This window comes from Annulohypoxylon maeteangense, assembly GCF_022496945.1.
Source record: "Annulohypoxylon maeteangense strain CBS 123835 unplaced genomic scaffold GGS22scaffold_11, whole genome shotgun sequence".
Lineage (NCBI taxonomy): Eukaryota > Fungi > Ascomycota > Sordariomycetes > Xylariales > Hypoxylaceae > Annulohypoxylon > Annulohypoxylon maeteangense.
The window spans coordinates 391,830-414,963 of NW_025953258.1; the positions used below are offsets into that span (position 1 = coordinate 391,830).

General features: G+C 48.8%; 11 protein-coding genes across 11 annotated transcripts; 5 read left to right on the forward strand and 6 right to left on the reverse strand.

The window, feature by feature from the left end:
* The first annotated feature begins 338 nt into the window (after window positions 1-338).
* GGS22DRAFT_166051 (acetyl-CoA synthetase-like protein) lies at window positions 339-3,171 on the forward strand. The gene has a single exon (XM_047961779.1). The coding sequence runs from the start codon at window positions 750-752 to the stop codon at window positions 3,039-3,041; it is 2,292 nt and encodes a 763-aa protein (XP_047817599.1). The 5' UTR covers window positions 339-749; the 3' UTR covers window positions 3,042-3,171.
* Window positions 3,172-3,332: 161 nt separating this feature from the next.
* Window positions 3,333-4,816, reverse strand: GGS22DRAFT_189735 (S-adenosyl-L-methionine-dependent methyltransferase; the record flags this gene model as incomplete). The annotated part of the gene is made up of 2 exons (XM_047964897.1): window positions 3,333-3,498; window positions 3,564-4,816. The coding sequence occupies 2 exons, from the start codon at window positions 4,814-4,816 to the stop codon at window positions 3,333-3,335; spliced, it is 1,419 nt and encodes a 472-aa protein (XP_047817600.1).
* Window positions 4,817-4,828: 12 nt separating this feature from the next.
* On the reverse strand, window positions 4,829-6,986 carry GGS22DRAFT_25810 (uncharacterized protein). Its single transcript, XM_047966618.1, has 2 exons — window positions 5,688-6,986; window positions 4,829-5,635 (listed from the first exon to the last, which is right to left on the reverse strand). The coding sequence occupies exons 1-2, from the start codon at window positions 6,466-6,468 to the stop codon at window positions 5,262-5,264; spliced, it is 1,155 nt and encodes a 384-aa protein (XP_047817601.1). The 5' UTR covers window positions 6,469-6,986; the 3' UTR covers window positions 4,829-5,261.
* A 21-nt stretch (window positions 6,987-7,007) lies between these two features.
* GGS22DRAFT_25799 (phosphatidylethanolamine-binding protein) lies at window positions 7,008-8,690 on the forward strand. The gene is made up of 3 exons (XM_047966617.1): window positions 7,008-7,709; window positions 7,799-7,914; window positions 8,019-8,690. The coding sequence occupies exons 1-3, from the start codon at window positions 7,547-7,549 to the stop codon at window positions 8,535-8,537; spliced, it is 798 nt and encodes a 265-aa protein (XP_047817602.1). The 5' UTR covers window positions 7,008-7,546; the 3' UTR covers window positions 8,538-8,690.
* Window positions 8,691-9,146: 456 nt separating this feature from the next.
* Window positions 9,147-10,232, forward strand: GGS22DRAFT_25828 (uncharacterized protein). Its single transcript, XM_047966619.1, has 2 exons — window positions 9,147-9,422; window positions 9,485-10,232. Exons 1-2 carry the CDS (start codon window positions 9,297-9,299, stop codon window positions 10,172-10,174), a joined length of 816 nt encoding a protein of 271 aa, XP_047817603.1. The 5' UTR covers window positions 9,147-9,296; the 3' UTR covers window positions 10,175-10,232.
* Window positions 10,233-11,719: 1,487 nt separating this feature from the next.
* GGS22DRAFT_194992 (uncharacterized protein) lies at window positions 11,720-13,078 on the forward strand (the record flags this gene model as incomplete). Its single annotated transcript, XM_047965596.1, has 1 exon — window positions 11,720-13,078. The coding sequence occupies one exon, from the start codon at window positions 11,720-11,722 to the stop codon at window positions 13,076-13,078; it is 1,359 nt and encodes a 452-aa protein (XP_047817604.1).
* Window positions 13,079-13,589: 511 nt separating this feature from the next.
* On the reverse strand, window positions 13,590-15,352 carry GGS22DRAFT_166063 (alpha/beta hydrolase fold-domain-containing protein). Its single transcript, XM_047961780.1, has 2 exons — window positions 14,208-15,352; window positions 13,590-14,133 (listed from the first exon to the last, which is right to left on the reverse strand). Exons 1-2 carry the CDS (start codon window positions 14,947-14,949, stop codon window positions 13,847-13,849), a joined length of 1,029 nt encoding a protein of 342 aa, XP_047817605.1. The 5' UTR covers window positions 14,950-15,352; the 3' UTR covers window positions 13,590-13,846.
* A 678-nt stretch (window positions 15,353-16,030) lies between these two features.
* GGS22DRAFT_166068 (uncharacterized protein) lies at window positions 16,031-18,076 on the reverse strand. Its single transcript, XM_047961781.1, has 2 exons — window positions 17,292-18,076; window positions 16,031-17,235 (listed from the first exon to the last, which is right to left on the reverse strand). The coding sequence occupies exons 1-2, from the start codon at window positions 17,667-17,669 to the stop codon at window positions 16,558-16,560; spliced, it is 1,056 nt and encodes a 351-aa protein (XP_047817606.1). The 5' UTR covers window positions 17,670-18,076; the 3' UTR covers window positions 16,031-16,557.
* A 137-nt stretch (window positions 18,077-18,213) lies between these two features.
* On the forward strand, window positions 18,214-20,434 carry GGS22DRAFT_166069 (cora-domain-containing protein). The gene is made up of 3 exons (XM_047961782.1): window positions 18,214-19,021; window positions 19,087-19,715; window positions 19,770-20,434. Exons 1-3 carry the CDS (start codon window positions 18,422-18,424, stop codon window positions 20,161-20,163), a joined length of 1,623 nt encoding a protein of 540 aa, XP_047817607.1. The 5' UTR covers window positions 18,214-18,421; the 3' UTR covers window positions 20,164-20,434.
* A 30-nt stretch (window positions 20,435-20,464) lies between these two features.
* Window positions 20,465-21,196, reverse strand: GGS22DRAFT_166071 (barwin-like endoglucanase). The gene has a single exon (XM_047961783.1). The coding sequence runs from the start codon at window positions 20,998-21,000 to the stop codon at window positions 20,641-20,643; it is 360 nt and encodes a 119-aa protein (XP_047817608.1). The 5' UTR covers window positions 21,001-21,196; the 3' UTR covers window positions 20,465-20,640.
* Window positions 21,197-21,972: 776 nt separating this feature from the next.
* On the reverse strand, window positions 21,973-23,111 carry GGS22DRAFT_25892 (uncharacterized protein). The gene is made up of 2 exons (XM_047966620.1): window positions 22,804-23,111; window positions 21,973-22,754 (listed from the first exon to the last, which is right to left on the reverse strand). Exons 1-2 carry the CDS (start codon window positions 22,940-22,942, stop codon window positions 22,051-22,053), a joined length of 843 nt encoding a protein of 280 aa, XP_047817609.1. The 5' UTR covers window positions 22,943-23,111; the 3' UTR covers window positions 21,973-22,050.
* Window positions 23,112-23,134: the final 23 nt, after the last annotated feature.

Consider the following 23,134-nt stretch of genomic DNA (forward strand, 5'->3'; position numbering starts at 1 on the left):
CAGACTAGAGACACCCTTTCTGATAAGTTTTATACTCTAATATCTTCGCGATGAGGTTAGAAACTCTTGATGGCTATAGTAGCAGCGGTAAGCATCGTGATTTCGGCCGCCAAGAGATGTTACAGGTGTCTTTGGCCTCGTTCTTACGAATATTCCAACTAACCGAAGTGATAGGGGTTGGTATTCATTCCCCTGAGACCATAAAAGGTCTTGGTGGCTCTTCGGTTGTTTCGCTATCAAAGAAACAGCAAGACTTGAACCTATCTCCTCTACTCGCTATACTTGAGAGGTCGGCACATACAACTTCTGGTCTGTGTTTCGTATCAAAGCGCAATGGAGGTGCAGCTACGGAACATCTGACCTATGCTTCTCTATGGACTAGGGCTCAGAATGACGCATGCTCATTGATACGTCTCCGACTCGCTCAGCCAAAACCTGGTTCCAGCAATGTACTACTATACTTCAACACCCACCGCGATAACATTCGCTGGTTCTGGGCGGTACTGGCTGCGGGTGGCGTACCTTGCATAGCGCCACCATTCGTGAGCGATTCAGGGTTGAGAAAAGACCATATCTCACACTTGATAAATTTGTTGGAAAACCCAACTATCTTGACAACCGAAGAACTATCTTCAGTCTTCGAAAATAACAGCAACGCGAGCATCCAAACAATAGAGTCGTTACCAGCAGAGACAGAACTCACATTTAAGGCACCGGCTCCACCTACGGATGATGGCCTTGCGGTGCTTATGCTAACATCCGGGAGCACCGGAAACGCGAAGGCTGTTTGTCTCACCCACGAGCAGATATTAGAAGCAGCCGCTGGAAAGAGTGCTCACAGCAAGACGAATAGCAAAGACGTATTTCTTAACTGGGTTGGCTTAGATCATGCCGTCAACCTCGTAGAAATACACGTCCATGCTATGTCACTAGGGGCAGAGCAAGTCCATGTTCAGGCCAACGATCTCCTCGCCGACCCTCACCTTTTCCCTCGGGTTATAAACCAGCACCAAGTTAGCGTAACTTTTGCCCCAAATTTCTTTCTCGACTTAGTCGCTTCCCAAATACTCGAGAAGGATCCCGAGTTACGAAATCCCGAGAAACTTGATCTTTCGAGTTTTCGCGCCCTTTTTTCAGGGGGGGAGGCTAACGTTGTTAAAACTGCAGTGGGGGTGACCAGGATTTTCCAAGCCTACGGGACTAAAGTCGAATTTATATGCCCTGGTTATGGATTGACTGAGTCATGCGCCGGTGTGACTTGGGGGTTCAATTGCCCTTCATACGACATAAAGTCCGGGGGTGAATTCACATCTGTCGGAGCCCCAATACCAGGAGGTCTCGTCCGAGTCGTGGACCTTGAAGGCGTCCAGGTACCCCCTGGTGAAATAGGAGATCTCCAAATCTCTGGCCCTGTCGTATTCAAGAAATACTACAGAAATCCGGAAGCGACCAAAGAAGCGTTCACCCAAGATGGGTGGTTCATCACCGGAGATCAAGCCCGCGTAGACTCTAATGGCCAACTACATATCGTCGGTCGTGTTAAAGACACAATCAACATCAACGGTGTCAAATACTTCTGCTCAGAAGTTGAGACAGCCATCGAACAAATAAAGTTACCAGGAGTAACTCCTTCTTTGACGATCGTCTTCCCCCATCGCCCCCAGGGTGCTAATACCGAAGAGTACTGCATTGTCTATAACCCCACCGAGGAGGATACCACCGGAGAATCCCGAACACATATTGATGACAACATGAGTCGGATCTCTAGTGTGATTACAAATAAAAAGCCTTTTAGGATAATACCATTACCGGAATCTTCCTTCAACAGAAGCTCACTAGGGAAGGTATCGCGAGCGAAACTTCGAAAGGCCTTCGAAGCAGGGGATTTCCAAGAGGTGGATGAGTTGAATAGATCCTTGATCCACGCCTTCAGGAAGGCGAACCGCGACGCTCCAGCTAATCCCGCCGAAGAGTCGGCACTTAATCTCGCCTGCGACATGCTCGGTTTACAAACAGAAGAAGCGAGCGTGACAGATAACATCTTCCATCTAGGATTCAGCTCCTTAGATATCAACGCCTTCGCCTGCCGGCTGCAGAACACCCTCGGAAGTCGCAACGCGGTAACGCTCACCGAAGTATTGCGAAACCCGACCATCCGTTCCATTTGCGATGGGATAGACGACAGCAAGGATCCGGACGAGTCCTATGATCCCGTAGTCGTACTCCAACCAAACGGAGACAAGACGCCATTCTGGATTATACATCCCGCCTCTGGAAACGTTCTAGTTTTTATCCCCCTGTCGCGATATCTTAGCGACCGACCCGTGTACGGTCTTCGTGCTCGTGGAGTTCGTCTTGGCGAGCGGTTCTTCGGGTCTATCGACGAAATGGCTAGCACATACTTCAATGCTATCAAGCGTACTCAACCCAAAGGTCCATACGCCATTGCTGGATACTCTCTGGGAAGCAGTGTCGCATTCGAAGTTGCGAAACTGCTAATCGCCAACGGTGACGAAGTTCGCTTCGTCGGGGCCCTCGATAGCCCGCCCCATATAGCACCTCTTATTAGCACTCTCACATGGAGTGCAGCTCTGGTTATGGTAAGCTTCTTCCTGGGACTTATTCCGGAGAGGTATTCTAATGAAGTGATACCGCGTCTTTGGAACGAGCCGTCGGATGTTGCCTTGGAATTCATCCTCTCGAACGCAGATCCGGCACGTCTCGACGCGTTACAACTTGACAAGACTGGACTTTCGCGGATCGCGGATATAGCGCATAACTTTGGCCAGGCGGCGCGTAGATATGAGGCTGTGGGGTCGGTGCCGACTATGGATGTCTTTATCGTCGACCCCCTGCTCAGCGTGACGGAGAAAGGTCGTGAAGATTGGTATGATCGGTTTTTATACCAGTGGAAGGATTTCGTGACTGGGGATTTGAAATTCCACCAGAGTTCCGGGAGTCATGCCGATATGTTGAGTCCCAAGCATGTGCGCGATTTTCAACGGATTCTTCAGGATATTCTTGTTGCTCGAGGTCTTTGAAAGCTCTAGGTTTAATTGGAGTAGGGAGAGAAATAGGGGAACTTTTACATATCGCTCTTCTCTAAGCTTTCTCAAGAACGAAGGCCCATAGCCCGTATCCATATCCTTTCCTTCTAGAGGCAGAATGATAATAATCATGATGATTGAAAATCCTATTTCCCATAATTTGATCAGCTAAGACATACCCACCTGGTGGCGTCAATATCCATGCACGATCCCGTCACAGTGCCATAAAATGCTTCACACTATAAGACGTCGACGATCAATTACGCCCAAACGGCCTGCAAACGCCTACTCCTCCCCCCACGATGCCTCAATGATAGCAAGTGCACTTCCCGGCGGTCTAGTAACGCCAATCCACCGAAACCTCGGATCTGCTTTCGCCAGAAGCTCTCTCCACTGCTTCTCATCCCGCTCCTGGGCATTCAACAACTGCATCATCCCAATATCCATATTCCTAAAAAGCCAGTCAGCTCCAACATGCACATCATCTCACGGACCTCCCCACAAACACAAACTCACGTAGCAGCCCGCCTCCCCCGCAAAGAAAGCCGATCGAGGTCCTCAACGCAGTAATCATGTATAACCAACCGTGACCTCTCCCCCATCGCCAACCCCACATTCCGCAGAATCCGAAGCGCATACTTATCGCTCCAATTATGCAGAATCCAGCGCAGGAAATAAACCTCCGCCCCTTTCACCGGCTGCGGTTCGAAGAAATCATGGGCCTGGAAAACAATCCCTCCTTCCCCCTCTCCGTCTCCCTCCCCATCTCCTAATGAACCGTCTACCGGCTCACTACTAGCTCTACAAACAACCCCCTCCAAATCCTGCACCACGAACCTCACCCGCGCACCCCGCACACTCCCCCTCACCGCGCGCGCAAACTGCCCCAGCCCACCCCCCACATCCACAAACACCGACCCGGCCGGCAACTCCGCCAGCATATCCCCGCGCGCGCCCAGGAAATGCGCGGGCGAGTACCCCGGCCCGCTGGAGTACGCCGCCATACCAGCTGCGAAGCGAGCTGCGCGGGCGGGGTCGTTCGCTATGGCATCGTATAACGATTGTCTTGGGGGCGATTGTGAGGCGTCGTCATCGCTAGGTTCGCTAGGTTCGCTAGGTCGGTTAGAGGAATGCGCGAGCGCCCACCCGCTTTCCGACGGTTCGGAGGCGGCGGGGAAGGTCGCTAGCGCGTCTACGGTGCGCGTTGCGGCGGGCCAGCTCTCTTCGCAGGTTGCGGCTATCCAGGCGTTGAAGGAGGGGGTGCGGAGGAGGAGGGAGGCGGGGGTGTGGTGGATTAGGGGGGTGGTGTTTGCTGAGGAGGGGGAAGGGGGGGATTCGCGAAAGATGAGGAGACCGATGGAGTGGCGGAGGATGCGGCGGATTGTTTGTTCGGACTGCCCGCTGGCGGTGGCGATGGCGCCGTAGGTGAGGCCGGAGTCGGGCGGGATTATGTTGGCGATTTGGAAGCGTTGGATGAAGTGGAGGGTTATGAGATTGGCGTGCTGGATGGGTAGGTACCTAGTTAGCTGTGATCTTTGGTGGGGTTGGGCGGAGATGGTGAGGGTAAGGAAGGGGGATCTGTCTACCGAAGCGTGAGTCCTGAGAAGCTCCGCTGGGTCCAGCGAAAGGTTGTAGATCTCAAAGGCACTGTCGAGGATTCGCTCACGAATAGCTACCGCCTCTGCTGAGTCTGAAGCTCCTGTTTGCTTCAGCGCTTGAGCGTCAGCATACAGCTCTGAGGCGATCTCGATAACTCGCGAATCATTCATCGTTGGTAAGTGTTTAACTTGTTTTCGGGCGTTAGAAAACTAACACATGCTGGTACCTACATAGGCAGGTAATCATGGTATATACCAGAGTTCTGGGGAAGATCAATCCGTTTTTAGAAAGAGGGTACTATCAAAATGGCATAGTCCATCGAGCTACACCGAACGAAGAACCCCTACGCCTACGAAAATCGTTAAGATATACCCGATTTACGACTCTAGCGGCGCGTAGGATTATGGATACCTTAATCCTATTACTACCTCTTAGGTAGGTGTTCGCTGATAATCACGGATTTCTGGGTCTACCTAGGTGAGGAATCTTTCCTAGCCTCTATTCTCGCTAGGTGTGGAACGTAACACTAGGCGCGTTGCCGGTAGCCGCGCATTCTATGGTCGCGATATCTTCCAAAATTTTAAATGGTATCTTTCATTACGAGTTATTTAATTATTATATAGCTCGACCTGGGGTATCAAATTGAGTCGTAATAGACGTCGTCACAGCGATTCCCGTAGTAGGAGAACGCTCAATATGTTCCCCCTTTTCAACTCTGGAGATGCTCCCGAGATTTAGGTCTTCCATCGCAAAGTCTTGGTTCTTATCGTTGAGCGCTTCATAGCTGCCCTCATGATTCAACGTAGCAGATCTGGTGAACCTCCTCGAACTTAGAGCCTGTGCGCTCTGGAAGCTCTGGCCGTTTGATCCTATCCCTGACTTCCTCTTCCTCCTTTGTTCGAACAAAGTAGCGATGATGGGTATATTTGCGCAGACAATTCCAAGGGCTTCTTCGATATTACTCCAAAGAAGGAATTCAACAGACGAATCTAGAAGATCTTAGCAACTTCGGCGCCGCTTAGCTCATTAGTGGATACTTACAAGTTACGTCGGCTCTGGGGTTGGTCGCAAATATGAATGCAAACCGTACGAAACCGGCTGCCGTGGCCATGAATCCAATGACGAATAATCCAAGCAGTCGCAGGCGTTTCGGAGTCGTGGTTTGCAGCTTGAGTAGAATGGGCACAGGAAGCAGCAAGACAAAAAGATCTCCGATCGTGTTTAAAATGATCGGGGTGCCGATACTAGCAAGCGCCTTCACACATCTTCCGTTCTCGTCGCCTTCAGGGGGTGTCATTCCAACACCCACGTAAATCTTGTTCCAGTAAAAGTCGATTGGCGCACACTGGAATATGTAGAAAAGGGTCGAGCCAATTGTCCACAGGATAACGTACGCCACGTTAGCCCACCAAGCGATCTTGAACCATCGAGAAACCCAAAAGAGGCGCTTTAAGAAGAAAAGAATGGACAGTTTGATAGTCGAGAAGCAGAATCCGTTCAGCACCGCATAGGCCCAGACAATCTGCAAGATTTGGACGAGTGCTAGTGGGGGCTGAGGGTCGTTGGCTAAGACTCGGTATTGGTGTAGTCCAAACCCCTTTGTCACCGCGGCCAACATAGCTGATATAATTCCATCGCTGAGGAGGACGGCGCACATCATCAAGTAGTCATCGATCTGGAATTTCCTGTGCCGGAGGACCGAAGTGAATATCCGCGCCGCGGACGTCGCATTCGTGAGGACGAGAAAGGTGACCAGTATACCGACGATGAGCGGCTGTAGACTTTCGTCCCAAGTGGCCTTCTCCTCCGCCGTCAACTCCATAGTTGCGATTAGTGTTAGGTTACAGAACAAGATCGCCAAGTTGAACTTGGAGGTCTAAAGAAGCATGACAGGCTGACATCCAACCTATAGCCTTCGCAGGAGACACAGCCTTCGGCAGATGAAGGGGGCTAAAAGGATTGGCACTCGAATCACATTGGTGGCTATGGTTATGCTTATGATCAAAGATTTGCAGCCCTATTGTCTGATGGTTGGTGGGCATCCCCTTTAGGCAGTTTCTAATGATAGTTTTAGGATACGCTATACGCCTCAGCTACGATACAGCCAAAATAGGTTGTTGATCATTTTACGCCGAGTAGAGAGATTGCTAACTACGACCTTCAGGTAGCATTGCTGGATTCGCTATTATGTTTAGCTTTTGGAATTTGGCCGCCAACAGTTCCACTATACGGTAGAATAGAAGCGATTACGTGCGACCTTCCGGCTTAAGTGTACTCGACTGCGGATTTACGGCGCGGGGGCTGAGAGATTGCCGATCAAGACAGGCATCGCTACCGAGCTGAATGGCGTCACGATCAGTGGCGTTTTGGGAGAAAGATCGGCATACTATCCTCTTCTTAGGACCCTTGGAATCCTTAAAAATCCTGTAACCTTCCTTCAATAGAGTATAATCTAGAATTTCTTACGAAGTCGGACTATCTTCGAGAACAAAGATGGCACAATTTCAAAGTCTCAAAACTGGTTTATAGAGTATCAGTCGGGTTTTAAGAAGAGTCAAGTCTCGGATGCTATTCCCGCCGATCAACGCCGCCTTCACTTATCCTCTGCATTGGAACCTAAAGCCACGAGGTCATGTTACCGTCACGTAACCATCCATTGTCGTCGTTTTGTGTCCACACAGTGAGCCCCGGTGGGCGTCGGACTGTGCGCATGCAAGTTGATTCTTAGAGTCGTCTTGCAGGATCCTTCGACGACCTAATCCTCTCAACCCTTGCCCCTTTATCAAATCGTATCAAATCTGGGCATTTCTTGGCCGACCAAAGATGAATATCTTCTTAGAAAAGAACACTCTATAGTTTCTAGTCTCGAAAGTCATTCGTTCTTTCATGTTTCTGGCACGATGAGTCGCTATCTCGTAGCCACTGCTTTGGTCTGGTGTTCGGTAGTTCTGTCGACCCTAGGTCAGACTTTCTCTGGATTCGAGCCGTCCACCTCGAATCCGCTGACCGTAATATGGGGCGCGACTCCTTTGAACTATTCCGGCCAGCTACTGCCGCTTGACTGTAAGCCGATTTGCTTATTGTGCTGCCTTGCTTATTCCCCCCATCGGCTACCATCACCATGAACCAATCACGCTGACGTACCTTCTTAGTCCTCAACGCCCAAAGCTTTCCTACCGTGGGTCTACCGGTAGAGTCCAATTGTAATGGCACTTATATCCTTCTGATGGTGGACCCCGATGCGCTGCAAGGCGATATCGAAACTCAGGTTAGTATTGGTGGCGCTTCCATCATATCCATTCAGAAGTCTAGATATACGCCCTTCCTTCCCTAGAAGTAAGGGATCATCGGCTAATGTCTTACTACGTATAGACCGGTCTGCATGCCATCCGAGGCAATTATACGTGTGATTCAGGACACGTGACAACCTTGGGTAACAGTACTTTCCTTGAGCTGGACACGGAGTCACAGTTTCTGGCGTCGTATATTCCGCCGGCGCCACAAGCGAAGAACCCGGTCGTAACGCATCGTTACACGCTCTTGCTATTCAATCAGCCGGATAATTACACTCTTCCCGACACCCTGACCTATGCCCTACCCCTTGACTTGTCGAATGTCACCAACAGGTTGAACTTCAATGTTACGGAGTTCGTCGACACTTTAGGGGAGTCCATCGTCGCTGGAACCTACTTCGATGTGAATAGTCCTCTAGCCAATTTGACCACAACCCCATCGGCAACTAGTACTGGCGGCGCTTCTTCTACCAGCGAAGCTTCTTCAAGCCCAACTCCTGAAAATGGAGCTAGATCTGCCGGACTATCAGGCACTTCAGTGGGGATGGCAGTAGTTGGGTGTGCCCTAAGTATAGCGTACATCACCACCGGACAATAGCTGCTGGGGGCTAGTGCATCGTCCACTAAAATTCGGTAGCGAAGCGCAAACAAAAACTCGTTACCCGTGAGGACCAAGTCGGGCTCAGGGGTAATTCCTGTAACATTACACATCATTATAATAATTAATAGTTAGATGTATATTACCTCAAACCATAACCTGAGCATATTCGCCTTCCCCTTACATACTGGTAATCTAAGGGTCATCACCTTATCTGCCCTATATTATCCAAACGACTGGTATGGTGCGTGGCACAGCATGAGACATAAATTACCGAAAGGGGATGGGGTAGCGCGGGGTTCATGCAGATGATTGGCGATGACTTTTGGGTGCTTACACCGAGTAATGACCGTGTATCCATAGCACAGAGATCTCTGGCGGGCTAACTTAGTAGGGCAGATACACTCGTAAATGGTTTCCGTATTAGGTACACCTACCTGCTAAGCTTTCGGTGACCTTGCCGAACCCAGCGTGATGAGAAGCGTGCACTTCGTACGCGCAATCGCTCGGGTTTTAATTCTACAATGCGTTAGATACCAGATGCATGATGAATCCGCCTTACTATTATAGCATGCAGTAGGTAGGTATTCTTCGTCTTCATTCCCATCTGCCTAACCCATTATCTAACCCATGATGTTTCTTGGCTGCTGGCTAGTCTCATTGCTTGTCTCGTTTGACAGTTCTTGGCACTTTTAATTCCACCTCCTTCATTACGTCGCTTAATACTACCAATTACAGCATTACCAAATCATCGACGCGATGGCGAATGATTCGTCCCAATGGTTGCAAAAAGACGTCAAAGAAATTGACCCTATATCGCGTCAATTGCTAGAGTCATATTCCGGTCTAGCACCAGAAGAAGTTATACCTCATTGTTTAGCTATTGTAAGGTGATTTTAATCTACACGACAGTCAGAAGTGCTTATAGTCAATGATGATCGTATTAGCGAGATAAAGCATTCGCGCTTTACCCATGGCCATGCATCGGCCAGATGCGTTTTATCCGGTTGAGCCTCGCCTCATACCCTTCGTACGCCAACGCGCTTGAACGTATCCGAAGCAACCCCGACTCCAGGTTTCTTGATGTCGGCTGCTGCTTCGGCCAGGATATTCGTAAACTCTTCATTGATGGAGCGAAGCCAGAGCAGCTAGTTGGCTTAGATCTTGTGCCGGAGTTCAACACTCTAAGCTACGATTTGTTTCGCGACGCGTCCAAGTTGTCATTCGAGTTCCACGCGAGGAACCTTCATGACGACGACGCAGACTGGAGTCCTCTGGAAAACCGCTTTGACGTGCTACACCTGACCAGCCTGCTTCACATTTGGAACTGGGAAGGTCAGGTCAAGGCTGCTCAGCGAATTGCTTCTTTTACGAAACCCGGGGCCATTCTAATTGGTAGCTCTTTAGGCAGTGGTGTCGGTGGAGAATTCCCGAACCTGGAAGGCGATGGCACAAACTTTCGACAGAGCGAGAAAACATTTGAGAAGTTCTGGAAAGAGGTAGGTGAGAAGACAAGTACAAAGTGGGATGTGAAGACAATATTCAAGGCCATGGATTCTACACGCATGAACATGAACCAGAACTGGGCGGAACCAACTATGGGAATCCTCCTCTTCGAGGTTACAAGAGTAGAATAGATAAATCTAGGTACCGACATATATGCTTGATAAATTTACAATATGGACTTCGTTTCGACTCACTAGGTACCTACCTACCTGTAAATAGAACTCCCTTTTACAAACATGAATGCCTTTCCTTATCTTTTCGCTTCATTTAGAAAATATTTCTTTATCATAAGACTTCTAAATTTTTATATTAGTAAACTCTCAATGTGAGAAGAGAAACAAATTGGGAGCAACCCTTCCCTTTTTCTTGAAAAGTCAGTCTTTCATTAAATTGCAAATAATAAACTCGCATATGCTGGAAGGTATCCTACCCCTTAGGTTAACGCCATTTGGTGAGCACTTATAACATCTGCACACCTAATATTTATCGTACCAGAGTGTTAAAAGGGGTAAGCCCCCAAACACAGATTGTCGATATCTCCAAAGTCTCTGTCGTTAGTCAGTAAACTAAAGTTGGAGAGTCGAAGCCTGCCATATTCCGGAAACTTCTAGTACCTATGTTCCTGCCTACCTAGGTACCTATTATACGATAATCTGCGAATTCGGCATTGAGCTAGCTTTCTTACTTACCTATGTTCCAAAGTTGTTATTCCTTTGTACTAGTACATTAGTAGTCATGATACTCTCAACATAGCAGTGATTTATAATGGTAATATCTGCTTGGAACACTCTAACAACGAGGTCTACATACTTACATCCCGCTTAGAAAAACTCACGCTTTTGTATAACTACCCCTATATTCATAACATATACTTGGTATTATCCTTAGGGCAAGAAGGTATAATAGTAATAATGCTATATTCACTAAGAAAAGTGCCCGGCCCAAAACAATCAGACTTTCAAGGTCAATCATAAACTGACAGGATCAACCCCTATTTCATCATCTGCGACTCCTCCATATGAAAACTTAGCAACCCCTTTCTATAGCAACTAATAGTTATTCTCCTCCCCTAAAGTTCACCTTCCGGTCTTACATCCGGGATTGAGCAAGTCGGCTCCGGTGGGCCACAAAGCCCGCCGAGCCCCTGAGCCCCGTATTTACCACCGTCGACATAGTTCACGATCACTTCAGGTTATTCAAGCTACAATTAGTTTAGCCTCTATTCTGCTCCTCTGGCTGATTACAGCTGGCCTGGACACACGGGCTTGTCTATGAAAGCAACTTAGAATTCCCACGCTCAGAAATTAAAATCTTTCCCTTCTTCACCTTTCTTTTCCTCTTTACCCTCCACGCTCCACGCTCCACCTCCTTCACTTACCCACACCTTTCCATATAAGCACTTCTTCTTGCGTGTTTACTACAACATAAACTCGGAATCAACGTAACTATCGGATTTTTTTCTTGCGATTGATCATCAAGTAAGAAGATCGAAGATCTCATTCGTCTTCTTGAAAAATACACTGTAAGTATTTTTTCCCTCGCGTTCGTAGTATTTTTCTACATCTTTCGCGACACGCGTCATGCTCATACCCACGTAGCTCTCAACGCAGAAACTTCTTTAAATCCCCCCAAATCTCTCAATTACCTTACACAACCTGACATCACATCAAGTCAAGATGTCGGCCGGCTCCTCCCCGAGAGCCTTGCTCGTGAACATTCCCTTCGAGGACGTGTTCGCTGAGGCTGATTTTCGTCTGGATCGTGATGTTGTCCCCGAGAACGACGCTCGTGTCGAAGATGAGATGATAGGCGACGAGGATGCGGTTGACGAGGATGCGGTTGACGATGAAATGATTGACGACGAGGACATCGTTGACGATGAGATGATTGACGACGAGGACGTCGTTGTCGATGAGATGATTGACGACGAGGACGCTGTCGACTATGATATTATTGCCGAGGACATGCTAGTTGTCAACCTCCAGCTTGCTGTCCAGGACGAGGCAGCCATTGAGGTCAACCCTCTTGTCGATGGCGATGCCGCGGTCGATTACGAGCTTGCCATCGAGCGCGAGATCTTCCGCGATCATGAGGACATCGATTTGATGGGGTTCGTTCTTCAGGGCATGCCTCGATATCCGGCGATGGAAGCAGTGTTCGATCAGCTTATGCGTCTGCGTATTCATCATCCTGTCTATGAGCCTATGCCAATAGAGGACATGGACAACTTTGAGACCACGCTGGTCCACAACGACCCAGATGCCGATTCCTCTCGCACTGTCCCGATCGTGAACTACATGTTGGACAATGTTCGCGTAGCTTCTCCCTACCCGCCTGCGGCGCCTCTCATGCACCACTTCATTGGCCTTGATCTGTCTTCGAGACTCATGCAACGCATGGCGGTCATCGAGCACATCATCCTCAAGGACATGGGCGACGCAACCTTCCACGTTAACATCGTCATGCTGGTTAGCGAGCCCGGTATCCGTCGCCGCGTGTTTCGCCCCACGGTCCTGGTCCACGCCGAGCTTAACTCGAACATGGTCGATGGCGACCTTTGGGGTCCCCACACCGTCTATCGCGGTAGTCGTTGGTTGTACACGACGGACAAGCTCCGTCGCTACCTCCGCAACAGCGGACTTGGCTACGTCGCCGTCGAGTTCCGCGAGAAGGGTTTTCAGGACAATGAAATCACTCCCTTTGAGCAGCCCGGCTCGGTCCTCGACATTCCGGAGTTCGCTGAGTTCAACGAGCACGAGGGCCTTATGTTCATGGTTCTGGACTACCTCACCGACTACGATGCGAACATCACGCCGCACCTCGAGTCGATGCAGGTCAGTTGGGTGTGCTGGCCCCACAACCGCCACCACGGTGACTACCCGGCCTTGGTCTTCGAGTTCGATCTGGACTTCGACCAGTTCTACTGGCCCGCTCTGGCGCAGGCTACGCGCAACATGCTCGACGTCATCGGTGGATCTTGGGAGGATCTTCCCATCCTCTTCCGCTGGGCTGGTACCACTCGCCTCGGCTGGTAAACGGGTTGGGTAGGCATGACATCGTGATGCTTGGTATCTCGCATCCGGTCATCATCCACAGGATAACGCGACTTGAGGAGTACGTGGTTAAACATTGGTAAAGGCTTGGAAGGAAGGATAAGGAATTTTTCGGAGATGCCCTTATTGGCCCCGTTTCATTAGCTATTGTTATTCAACATGATCCATAGGATGTAGTTGGCAGAATTCCACTCACAGATCCCCTTCCCAATAATGACCTCTTGGATGTAAATAGAACCCTTAATGAGTTCTCGTGCTAGACATGTATATGGGCGATCCCACCCAAGACTCTGATTCCTCATCATAGCAGTAGTATCACCGTGACCAAGGTGTAGGTAGGATATTGTTTCCTGTCCATCACCTCAGCTGGCACCCTGTATTCTCCTTCGATGTCAACATCCTCAATGCGCAATTGGGTGATTCTTCGTATCCATATATGATTACTTACCTACCCATTCTATAGTGATGGCAGTAACGAGGGTCGCCATTGGCGTTCGTAAACAATACAGGTGCGTTACATTGATTCTATTCTAGAGATCTAGCATACTAACAATCCCAACAAGCAGTGTCCTTAATCCCACAAAACAAGCAATCCAAGCGCAAATGACAGAAGATGGGTATATTATAAGATCATTCCAACGACCTCGAATACACCCAAGCTATATCCCAACCTACCAAGGCATCGAGCCAATCCGATCTTAAGCAACAATAAGCAAATACACGACGCATCTCTAAACAAATTCTCTAGCATCATAACTTCATAATCCACCTCGCCTCATCTTCCCACATCTCATTCGTAAACCTCATCGCAGGCTTTCCAGTAAACCCATGTGGTCCATCAAAGCCATGCGGCATACCAGGGTACAAATGAAACTCGACACCCACATCCGCCTTCACCAGCCGCGCCGCATAATCCAGATTCTCGTCCTTGAACAAGTCCAAACTACCAACGCCAATCTGCGTCGGCGGCAATCCGCGAAGATCCACAGCCCTCGCAGGGACCGCATAACACGGTGTGTTCTCCTCGTTCCTATCCTCTAACATCACAAGCTATATTAGCACCACCACCTTTTCCCAAAATTTAATATCAAAACACAGCATGATCACTAACCTTTCTTCAACCCCCCAAGATAATACGTCCACCCCATATCATTCGCCGCAACACTCCAAGTCCAATACTTATTCCTCAGATCGCTCTCAGGGTACCACGTCCTATCATCCAACATCGGGTACCTAAGACACTGCCCGGCAAGCGGCGGGTCCAACCCTCTATCCCTCGCCATCAGCGCGACTCCCGCCGCGACGCCGCCACCGGCGCTTTGGCCCATGATAACGATGCGCGCGGGATCGACGCCGAGCTCTTGCGCGTGGCTTTGCAGCCAGAGGATGGTGGCGTAGACGTCGTCGACGCCGGCGTGGTAGGGGTGTTCGGGCGCGATGCGGTAGTCCGGTGCGAAGACTTGCGTGTGGCTGTTATTCGCCACGGCGGCGATGAAGCCCCGCGAGACGCTGACGGTGCCGGATATCATGCCGCCTCCGAAGACGAATATTACGGCTCTTTTCCCCTTACTCCCCGTGCTCTCTTTACTCTCGTGTTCTACTTCCACATCCTCATATTCTTGTCTAACAGAGAGGGGTAGAAACCGAGTTATTTGTAGGAGAAAGCCGTCGGATGTAGTGGTAGAATGGACGGTCTCCTGCATGCCTTCGGGGTATGGCACGGCCTTCGAAGCGGCGTCGATGAGCGCGTTGGACCAGTCGCGGATGGCGAGGATATCGGTGATCTTGTCGCCGGATTGTCCGGCCGACTTCGCCAGGATCTGCGCGTATTCGGGGTCTACAACGATGCCCATTTTGACAACAAATATTTTCTTCCAACTCTAGTTTGCTGCCTAAGAGTAACAGTTCCTAAGCTGCTAATGTGGCAGGGTCGTATTCTTTAAAAGGATACGAGACATATAAATCCCACAAATCCAGAAGTGTGACTCGACCCTTAAATACCTACCCACGTACGTATGTACCGAGGGTCCGATATATGGACCATGGTAAAGGCATAGATCCTGGGCTACGTCAATTATCATGTGGCCACCCGCTAAGCTCCTAAAGGGACGAGGACCGTCAGATCGGAAGGATCGTCGAGGGCGTAAACGTCAGCTTGGTTGGTCCTCGGCCGATTGAAAGAAGAGAAAAAAAAGGAAATGCCTGCCATCACACTCCTCCCCACGCGGCAGGCAGGCAGCTCGCATGGAATGCCGGACGGAGCGACATTCTGGAAGCTGAGGTTATACACTCTGGGTCGACCAATGACCACGCTTATCACGCTAATTAGCCATCACCGCCGTTTTTAGCGTATCTATCCGTCTTCAGATGTGGCTGCAGCCTGGAGGTTGACTCTCATTGGTCCGATACGTCACTATACTCAAAAAATCATTGATCGTGTGGTATATCACTTCAGAGGCGTTATTCTTTCTTTTTTGAGCCGTCAATAGTCTTGTGTAACCCGACATCGATCTCGTGCCGCGATGGTGTGCGGCGTCGAACTCGCATCCTGGCGTTTTCAGCAGAAACCCCGAGAAATCTCTAACAAATCTCTTTATCTAGAATGTTGTTGGTATGTTCGCCAAGGCAGAAAAGACCAAATTTGCGAGCTGACTCCGGGGAAAGGGAAGATGTTGCGAGAGGTAGAAATATCAGCATAGAGAGCACATGTTAAGAAAGGCTATTTTGCAAAAGAAAGCTCTTCAAACCAACAGCTATCGAGTAAGAGTGTGTGAGAGATGAGGGTGGAAATAATGGACTTGCTCCATATCTCCGAATTCCACCATTCGCTTGCCCGTTTTCAGTGGACCGGTAGCTCAACCGCCATATTTTATCGCCAATAGAGAATTGAGGCTTGTCGGATGGGTCTGTGTAACCCATTCACACCGTTAATTCCGCGTCTATTCCAATATATGACAGCTTGGGGTTGGCTCGCCTACTATGCTATACTACTCGTGTAACATTACGTACGAACTATCATACGATGGGCAGGTAGTTAAGGTGCTTACTATATAGCTGCCAAGGAGTCAATAACGTAGAATCGGCAGTAGAACCCGGGATGAGGAGGTACTATACTCGAAGAATCGATTATCGTGGTTGTATAACGAGATATTTTCTGAACTTCAGAGGCAGTCATCGTCCACGACAACCAACCATAAAACATGTACGCAAATTCTTTTCCATAAGCACTATTTCGGCGACATGCCCATGAAGGGCCCGATGTGCGAAATAACATCCTATATTGACTTCATTGCCATGAATGGTTGCCAGTAGTGTTCCATATCCCTTCCGAGCGAACCGGGGCATATCCAGCTAGGTTACACGAGCAGCTTTGACGTTAGCATCATCAGAGATACTAGAAGATTGAGCAGTCTAACGTGTTGCGACCCCAGAATGTCAGCCCCTGGACTGATCTACATGACTCATTGCACCTCGTAGATATAAGGCTCGTCCAGAAATTGCACGTAACGACCAATAAAGCCTAACCGAGAACGACCCGCAAGCTCATAGAGTGCTGTTATCCCATTAGCACGTGCGTGTTCCGGCCAGAGTCTCAATGCTCCCAAAATGTAAAGTATTCCGATCACGGCATAGCTGAGCTGACCATTCTTTCGTTTACACTCTAGCAATGCGTTGTGGTATACCTCCTGGGTGAATTCCCAATCTTGGTCGGGTCCTAGACTAGCACCGCCTCGAACCAACCAGAACAACTTCTGAAGGTCCGCTTCGCTTCTAGGTGACAAGAGTAATGTGTCCGGGATTCGAGTCTCCGAATTTACCTGGTAGAAGGTGTTGGATGCAAATAACCCCAGATAGGAGTCGACGTTTTTACGCCGATCATCTCCTTCCCACACCTCCAAGTCTCGGAATAGACGGTAGTCGACCCAGAACTCGTCGCTGGATGCTATCTCATCAGTCACATTGTGCTCGCCCATGGTCTCGAGAGCATTCGCTATTGGACGAGGGTGACAGAGATGGAATCGCGAAGTAGTAGTAGCGTAGCCGCAAAGAAGTCGCCGCCTCGCACGTCGGACAACGTAAAGATCCCAGCATTTTAGTATGAAAGAAATGTCGGTCCAGGAAAATTCCAAAAGAGCGGACTGATTCGAATTAGTTTATAATTCGGTAAGAGTGATTGAGTCCATATCGAACTTACCTGGAATTCAGGGTTGCCTTGGGAAATCTCAGGTACGCTGGATATCCAACAAACAGCGCCGCGCCGAGGGGACATGATCCCGAAACATGCATCCCATGTAGGCTCGAAAGCGCAGATGAAAGTCTCTTGCCGAGTAGGCAGTCCCGACAACAGGCGTCCAATGCGAGGACTGGCACGTGTAAGGTTGATATTCCCACTGAGCCAGAATATATGCTCTAGTATCTCTAGTGGCATATGTTCAAGGTAAGATGCAGTTTCTTCGGCGGACTTCTGCGGGCGTGGTCTTGACTTATTTTTGACTCTCTTACGTGGTACGACGGCGACAGGCTCGTCCTTCTGGCGGCGTTTGCCAGGGACCTTCAAAGGTGTTAACTTCATCGGTGATGATAGAACCGTGGATTTGTAGTGAGTTTCCGTGCCAATAAAGATCCAGTTGTATGAGAGAGAGATAAATGAAGTCCGGCGATGTATCAGATTCAATACCTAGGGCCTGTGCAGAACTTCAGTTGTCGACGAGTTTATGGATCTAGGTGAAGGCAATCGGCTCATTATTATAAACGCAAGCCACCACATAATACTGAGGAAGATCCTTCGTACCCCACAATGAATTGTCTTTGGTAAGGTTCATGATTGTTATGAGAAGTGTTATTCATTATAGACCAGTGAAAACACAAACATAGGATTCGTAATGAGAGTGTAGGTAGAATTATTATTAGGTGAAAACGAAGCTTCAAATGTACTTGGTACTTGGCTGCTTGGGTACATGAAAATGGAATATCTTCGGCCTATTGAATTACATCATACTTCGGTACTTCGGTACTTATCCAATCAGCCGGGAATCAAGCGGGCAGGCGTGCTGTATTAGTGGGTCCCATACGATCTCAATCGATCCCTCTTATCGCTCATAGATTATTAGTGCAAAGTCCGAAGTTTGAAGCTTTTACAAACTAATTTTCCGTACTAATTTCTATCTCAAATATATTTCAATTATGAGATATTGCGCCTATCACTATTGTATCGAACATGGCGCATCTCGTGTATAATTCCTAAGCAAATAATGGCATCTTACTCAGTTGAGATTTGCTAACAGAAACGAATATTATCCCCCCACTGTCAAAAGACTTTTCAGGATGGCCTCGCTACACCCACTAGTGCCGTCTCCCAGACTCCTCAGATTCCTTCGCATACAATCAGAAAGCCTTAGCTTCTTCAGCTGGAGCCATGATAGCACAACGAGCCTTGGCCAAGCTGCGCGTAGAGTCCTATGCGCAGCTAGAAGAAACCAGAAGAGTTCTGCGCGAGTAGATTGTGCAATGGACTTTTCGCAAAATGCGACATTACAGGCCGGCATGTTAGATCTAGATTCGCTCATACAAACACGCGGGAACCGAGCTTCAAGAAATGTTCGCCAGACAAACCCTCCATACTTTTTGCCAAGTATAGGCGTGCGATATAACTCCTCCACGAATCGGCCTCCGACAAAATGCCAGACAACTTGGCGAGATAAACTCTGGGGCTTTGGGACAAGGAAGAAGGCCAAACCTCTAGAACCAGACGATCTCCCCAATGATGCAGACAGGGGCCCTGATAATAATTCAATGTTTAATACTCGACGGCAGCTCAGTCAGAAAGCTGCCTTGGAGCCGAGACTACGATGTACCGAAGTTGACGAGAATGGAAATGTCATATTAGTAGACGGCGAGTTCAAGAAGAGCGAGCTCATCGCAAGGGTTTGTCCACCCTAGACCCAGACTTTATAAGACCCCTAAGAAAGACAATAGCTGACTCGACATAGTTCGGCTTGCTACCTCGCGATCTACGCAAGATCGATTCCTCCAACTTACCACACATCCTCGTCCGACCAACTGCCATTCTGATCAACTTACTACATTTAAAAGTGCTAATCAAGTACAACCGTGTCTTACTATTCGATGTATATGGCTCCAAAGCATCATATCCCCAGTCGGCGTTCATGTACGATCTACAAGGAAAGCTTCAGCAGAAGACGGTTCCGGGAAATGGCGGTCTGCCGTACGAGTTCCGTGCTCTGGAAGCGGTCCTCCAATCCGCCACCCAAGAGCTTGAAGCAGATTTCGAGGCGGTTCGCGATCCGGTGATCCGTATTTTAAGTGAGCTTGAGGACGACATAGATCGTCACAAGTTGCGAATTCTGCTCGTCTTATCCAAGCGAGTAAGCACGTTCGAACAGAAGGCAAAGCTCGTACGAGACGCTATCGAGGAACTGCTTGAAGCTGATGACGATTTGGCGGATATGTATTTGACCGAGAAAACACGCGATGTTCACCGTGAGCTCGACGACCATACCGAAGTCGAGATGCTGCTAGAGTCATATCATAAACTTTGCGACGAAATCGTCCAAGAAGCGCAGAATCTGGTGTCAAGTATTCGGAACACCGAAGAAATGTAAGCTCTCAAATTTACCCCTAAGACCATTTGATATCAAACTAACAACGATAGTATCCGGGCAATCCTAGACGCGAACCGTAACTCTCTTATGCTCCTAGACCTAAAATTCAGTGTCGGGACGCTCGGTCTAGCTATGGGTACGTTCATCGCCGGTCTCTATGGCATGAACCTCGAGAACTTTATCGAAGAGACACATTGGGGCTTTGCAGCTGTCACTGGCGTCTCTATCGTATTCTCTCTCTGGGTGTGCAAGTACGGCTTGGCCAAACTTAGAAAGGTCCAGCGCGTCAAAATGCAAGGCAGCGACGCAAAAGGCAGCGAGAACGAATATCATTGGTTCCACGACGAAGGAAACGTGGGGCTCCTAGACCCCCGCAACCGGGAAATGTTGAGACGACTCAACATGAAGAAGGCAGAGGCCGAGAAGAAGAAAATATGGTGGTGAGACACTTGATAATGAGCTATATGGGGAATGTTCTATTAGACATGGGTCGAACTTGTGTACGAGGGCTTGTTTATGGCGTTATGGCGGAGTCAGCATTTCTGGGACACAGTAGGCCGGTTCGGGAGTCTGTAATCTGTCTGATAGACTCTAGGACTAAAAAGGTATTCTCATCTCCATAGAATCAAAGGGCATCCTAGACTCATCGTAGACCAATCAGGTGGTCCTAGATATAGTATCTTAGAAATGTTCTCAGGGACGTCACATCTTCCCACACCATGTTTATAAAAAGAAAATACTGAGTGGCCAATTTGTTGATTCGTATATGTATGTACAATAAGAATTATCTACCAGGAAGCGAATGTGTTTTCTATATCCCCATCTCCGTCTACAATCCCCCCGTCTACCCCGTCTACCCCTTTTCACCCCACCCCTGTGTAAATACTACATCCACACTCTCCATCACCACGAACGCGCCGCTTAGACGTAGTTCCAAGTAACCTTAACCCGTCCCTTATCCAAACTCGCCAACTGCTTGAAAACCGCGGGGCTCACATCGATCGACCCGGACAGGCACTCAGGGCACTTGTCAACCACAGTGGCCGTGGCCGACTTCCCGCCGTAGCTGATCTTGATCTTCTTCCCGCACACCTTCGCGTTGTTCGGGTTCGCGTCGTACCCGTACTGCGCGGGTGCCAGCGCCACGATGTGGTCGTTCTGGTTGTTGTATTTCCCGCAGGCACCCAGCCCCGGCGCGTAGTATGTCATGTCCCCGCTGTAGGCGAGGGCTTGGGTTGCGGCGAGAGCTGCGGTGGCGAGGGCGGTGCGGAGGGAGACCATTTTGATTTTTGGGTTGGGGGTTTTGGTTTAGAAATGTAGAAGTTTGGGGGTTGGTGGAGGAGTTGGATTTTGATCTGAGACTGAACTGAGAATGAATTGTTGGTGAGCTGAGAGTAAATTGATCCAAGAGAAGCTCTTGCTATGGGCTTTATATACTAATTCCCACGCCCATCGTGCGCCTCCGTCCTATCTGAGGATTACACGGAATAATTGTCGACATGCCCGTGATGCCGATCCTATTGAGGCTCTGTCTAGACTCTCGACCCCTGACCTGGCTTCCCAAATGGTAGCTTACTGGGCGAGTTAGGTAATTTGATGACGGTCCTGGACGAAAAGGGGAGTTGCATATGGTAAGTATTGACCACTCTATTGATTCCAATCCGCTTATTCCTTACCCCAGGAGAGGCCGAGAGGCCTGAATACCGATACTTCCCTACGGCGAGCCTTTCCCTCACCCCAGACAGTCCTAGGGGGCTTGTCTCTTTCCAGAGCTTAGTCGTTGGCGGCTTACGTTACCTCGATGTTAATAAGTAACATATAATATCTATGAGGCATGGCGGCTAACAGTGAAACGTGAAAAGAGCGCTTAATGGCATTTTATTTAGGGGTTTCTGGGATACCAGTGGCAGGTGGTTCAAGAGTCCTGTAGGACGAGTTAAAGATTACTGGCTAGAGTTGGGAATGTTTAAACTGGAACTAAAGCCTCAATCCTTTGAAACGGTTTCTCTTTGTTATTGGTCAATTCAACGAACTTATATTAAATTCATGGTCACAAGTTAGGGAAAACAGATGTTTGTATATCAGGTGGCGGAGGCTTCGAACTGGTGCTGTTGCCGTTTCATCCTTACACTCGGTATCATTCAGTACATAGGTAGCTTCCTGTTGAGGCGCAAGGAGTGCAGCTGGCAATAAAAAATTGTCAAGGATCGAAATGTCTTCTTAAGATTTGTTAGTAATCTCATAAGTGTGAAATATACGGATTGTAATCCCCGTGTCTATGTCGAGGGTTCCGATTTCTAATTGGCTACCTACGGACCTATTTATTTAGTATCAAATAACCTCCCAGGCATCTCGTGCGTAAGCCTGCAAATCTGGGATACTTATGGTGAAATCTCCTTCCCGTGGACCTGGATCTCGTAGAAAGAGAAGCCGGAACGAAAGCACCAATGCGCTTCTAGCGACATGGTATGAATCGGTAGCTGCATCCCGCGTAATGATAATGCTCTGCCGTAATACAGGTTGAACGGCGTTAGAAGCTGCTTGTCTGCTTGTTGTAGCACCAGGGAGGATCTGTATTTCTTCTTCCCATCTCTCGATAATAATCCGCTGATTAGAGTGATCAAACTTGGCAAGAAGGACAATATTAACCTGATGGTCTGATGCGGAAAACCACCATCTCATGTCATCTCGTAGGGCAGCCAGGGACTCAGAATCCCCAGCTTCGATGGCTAGGGTTGGCCAAGCACCCTTGTGCTTACGTGCTGGCTTTGGGCCACCACATGAATCAGCTTCACCACCATCGCCTCCGGGGTGACCTCTGGGTCGAAGGATAGTACTCCCAATCGATCTCCAGCTCTCTATCCCTCCTGGCCCAAGTTGATAATCATATCTCCGGTAGATCCCGATGTGGAGTGCTTCATGCAAATCATTAGGGATTGTGATAATTAGAATCTCTTTGTCAGCATGGTAACGGCGTAGACGAAATCGTCGGGGTTCTTGGCAATTGATCTCCTCGAAATCGGTAGGAGAAACATCTAATAATTAGTATAGAATGTCCTAGAGAAATAGTTTCATGATAAATACTTTGAACAACTAGAAAATCCCCAGAGACCTCCTCGATTGTCTGGCAGAGCGCTTCGATGTTTGTAAATTGGATGGTCGGCGGCGGCTCCTCATATGAAGCTATGGAAGTAGGGGGACTAGACTGGTCAGGCGACGCCATTGTCTCTACCTGGGTATATTCCTATGCGAGAGAAATCCTGTGCGAGAGAAAAGTTTGTTGAGGATAACTTTGTTTAACGTAATTCACTACCTTACGGTCTACACCACCTTACTTTCCATAGGTACCGTAAGGCAATAATTTACGTTCGGACGCTAAAAGTTAAAGCCTATTACTTGATTAGGGCTTCCATTT

Coding starts and splice junctions, on each gene's coding strand:
- GGS22DRAFT_166051 (XM_047961779.1), top strand. CDS start 750: ATGCTAACATCCGGGAGCACCGGAAACGCGAAGGCTGTTTGTCTCACC.
- GGS22DRAFT_25810 (XM_047966618.1), bottom strand. CDS start 6,468: ATGGAGTTGACGGCGGAGGAGAAGGCCACTTGGGACGAAAGTCTACAG. Junction 5,636..5,687: donor CCCCAGAGCCGACGTAACTT/GTAAGTATCCAC, acceptor AAGATCTTCTAG/ATTCGTCTGTTGAATTCCTT.
- GGS22DRAFT_25799 (XM_047966617.1), top strand. CDS start 7,547: ATGAGTCGCTATCTCGTAGCCACTGCTTTGGTCTGGTGTTCGGTAGTT. Junction 7,710..7,798: donor CCAGCTACTGCCGCTTGACT/GTAAGCCGATTT, acceptor GTACCTTCTTAG/TCCTCAACGCCCAAAGCTTT. Junction 7,915..8,018: donor AAGGCGATATCGAAACTCAG/GTTAGTATTGGT, acceptor TACTACGTATAG/ACCGGTCTGCATGCCATCCG.
- GGS22DRAFT_25828 (XM_047966619.1), top strand. CDS start 9,297: ATGGCGAATGATTCGTCCCAATGGTTGCAAAAAGACGTCAAAGAAATT. Junction 9,423..9,484: donor TACCTCATTGTTTAGCTATT/GTAAGGTGATTT, acceptor TGATCGTATTAG/CGAGATAAAGCATTCGCGCT.
- GGS22DRAFT_166063 (XM_047961780.1), bottom strand. CDS start 14,949: ATGGGCATCGTTGTAGACCCCGAATACGCGCAGATCCTGGCGAAGTCG. Junction 14,134..14,207: donor TCTTGGGGGGTTGAAGAAAG/GTTAGTGATCAT, acceptor TTGTGATGTTAG/AGGATAGGAACGAGGAGAAC.
- GGS22DRAFT_166068 (XM_047961781.1), bottom strand. CDS start 17,669: ATGAAGTTAACACCTTTGAAGGTCCCTGGCAAACGCCGCCAGAAGGAC. Junction 17,236..17,291: donor AAGGCAACCCTGAATTCCAG/GTAAGTTCGATA, acceptor AATTCGAATCAG/TCCGCTCTTTTGGAATTTTC.
- GGS22DRAFT_166069 (XM_047961782.1), top strand. CDS start 18,422: ATGGCCTCGCTACACCCACTAGTGCCGTCTCCCAGACTCCTCAGATTC. Junction 19,022..19,086: donor AGAGCGAGCTCATCGCAAGG/GTTTGTCCACCC, acceptor GACTCGACATAG/TTCGGCTTGCTACCTCGCGA. Junction 19,716..19,769: donor ATTCGGAACACCGAAGAAAT/GTAAGCTCTCAA, acceptor TAACAACGATAG/TATCCGGGCAATCCTAGACG.
- GGS22DRAFT_166071 (XM_047961783.1), bottom strand. CDS start 21,000: ATGGTCTCCCTCCGCACCGCCCTCGCCACCGCAGCTCTCGCCGCAACC.
- GGS22DRAFT_25892 (XM_047966620.1), bottom strand. CDS start 22,942: ATGGCGTCGCCTGACCAGTCTAGTCCCCCTACTTCCATAGCTTCATAT. Junction 22,755..22,803: donor GGATTTTCTAGTTGTTCAAA/GTATTTATCATG, acceptor ACTAATTATTAG/ATGTTTCTCCTACCGATTTC.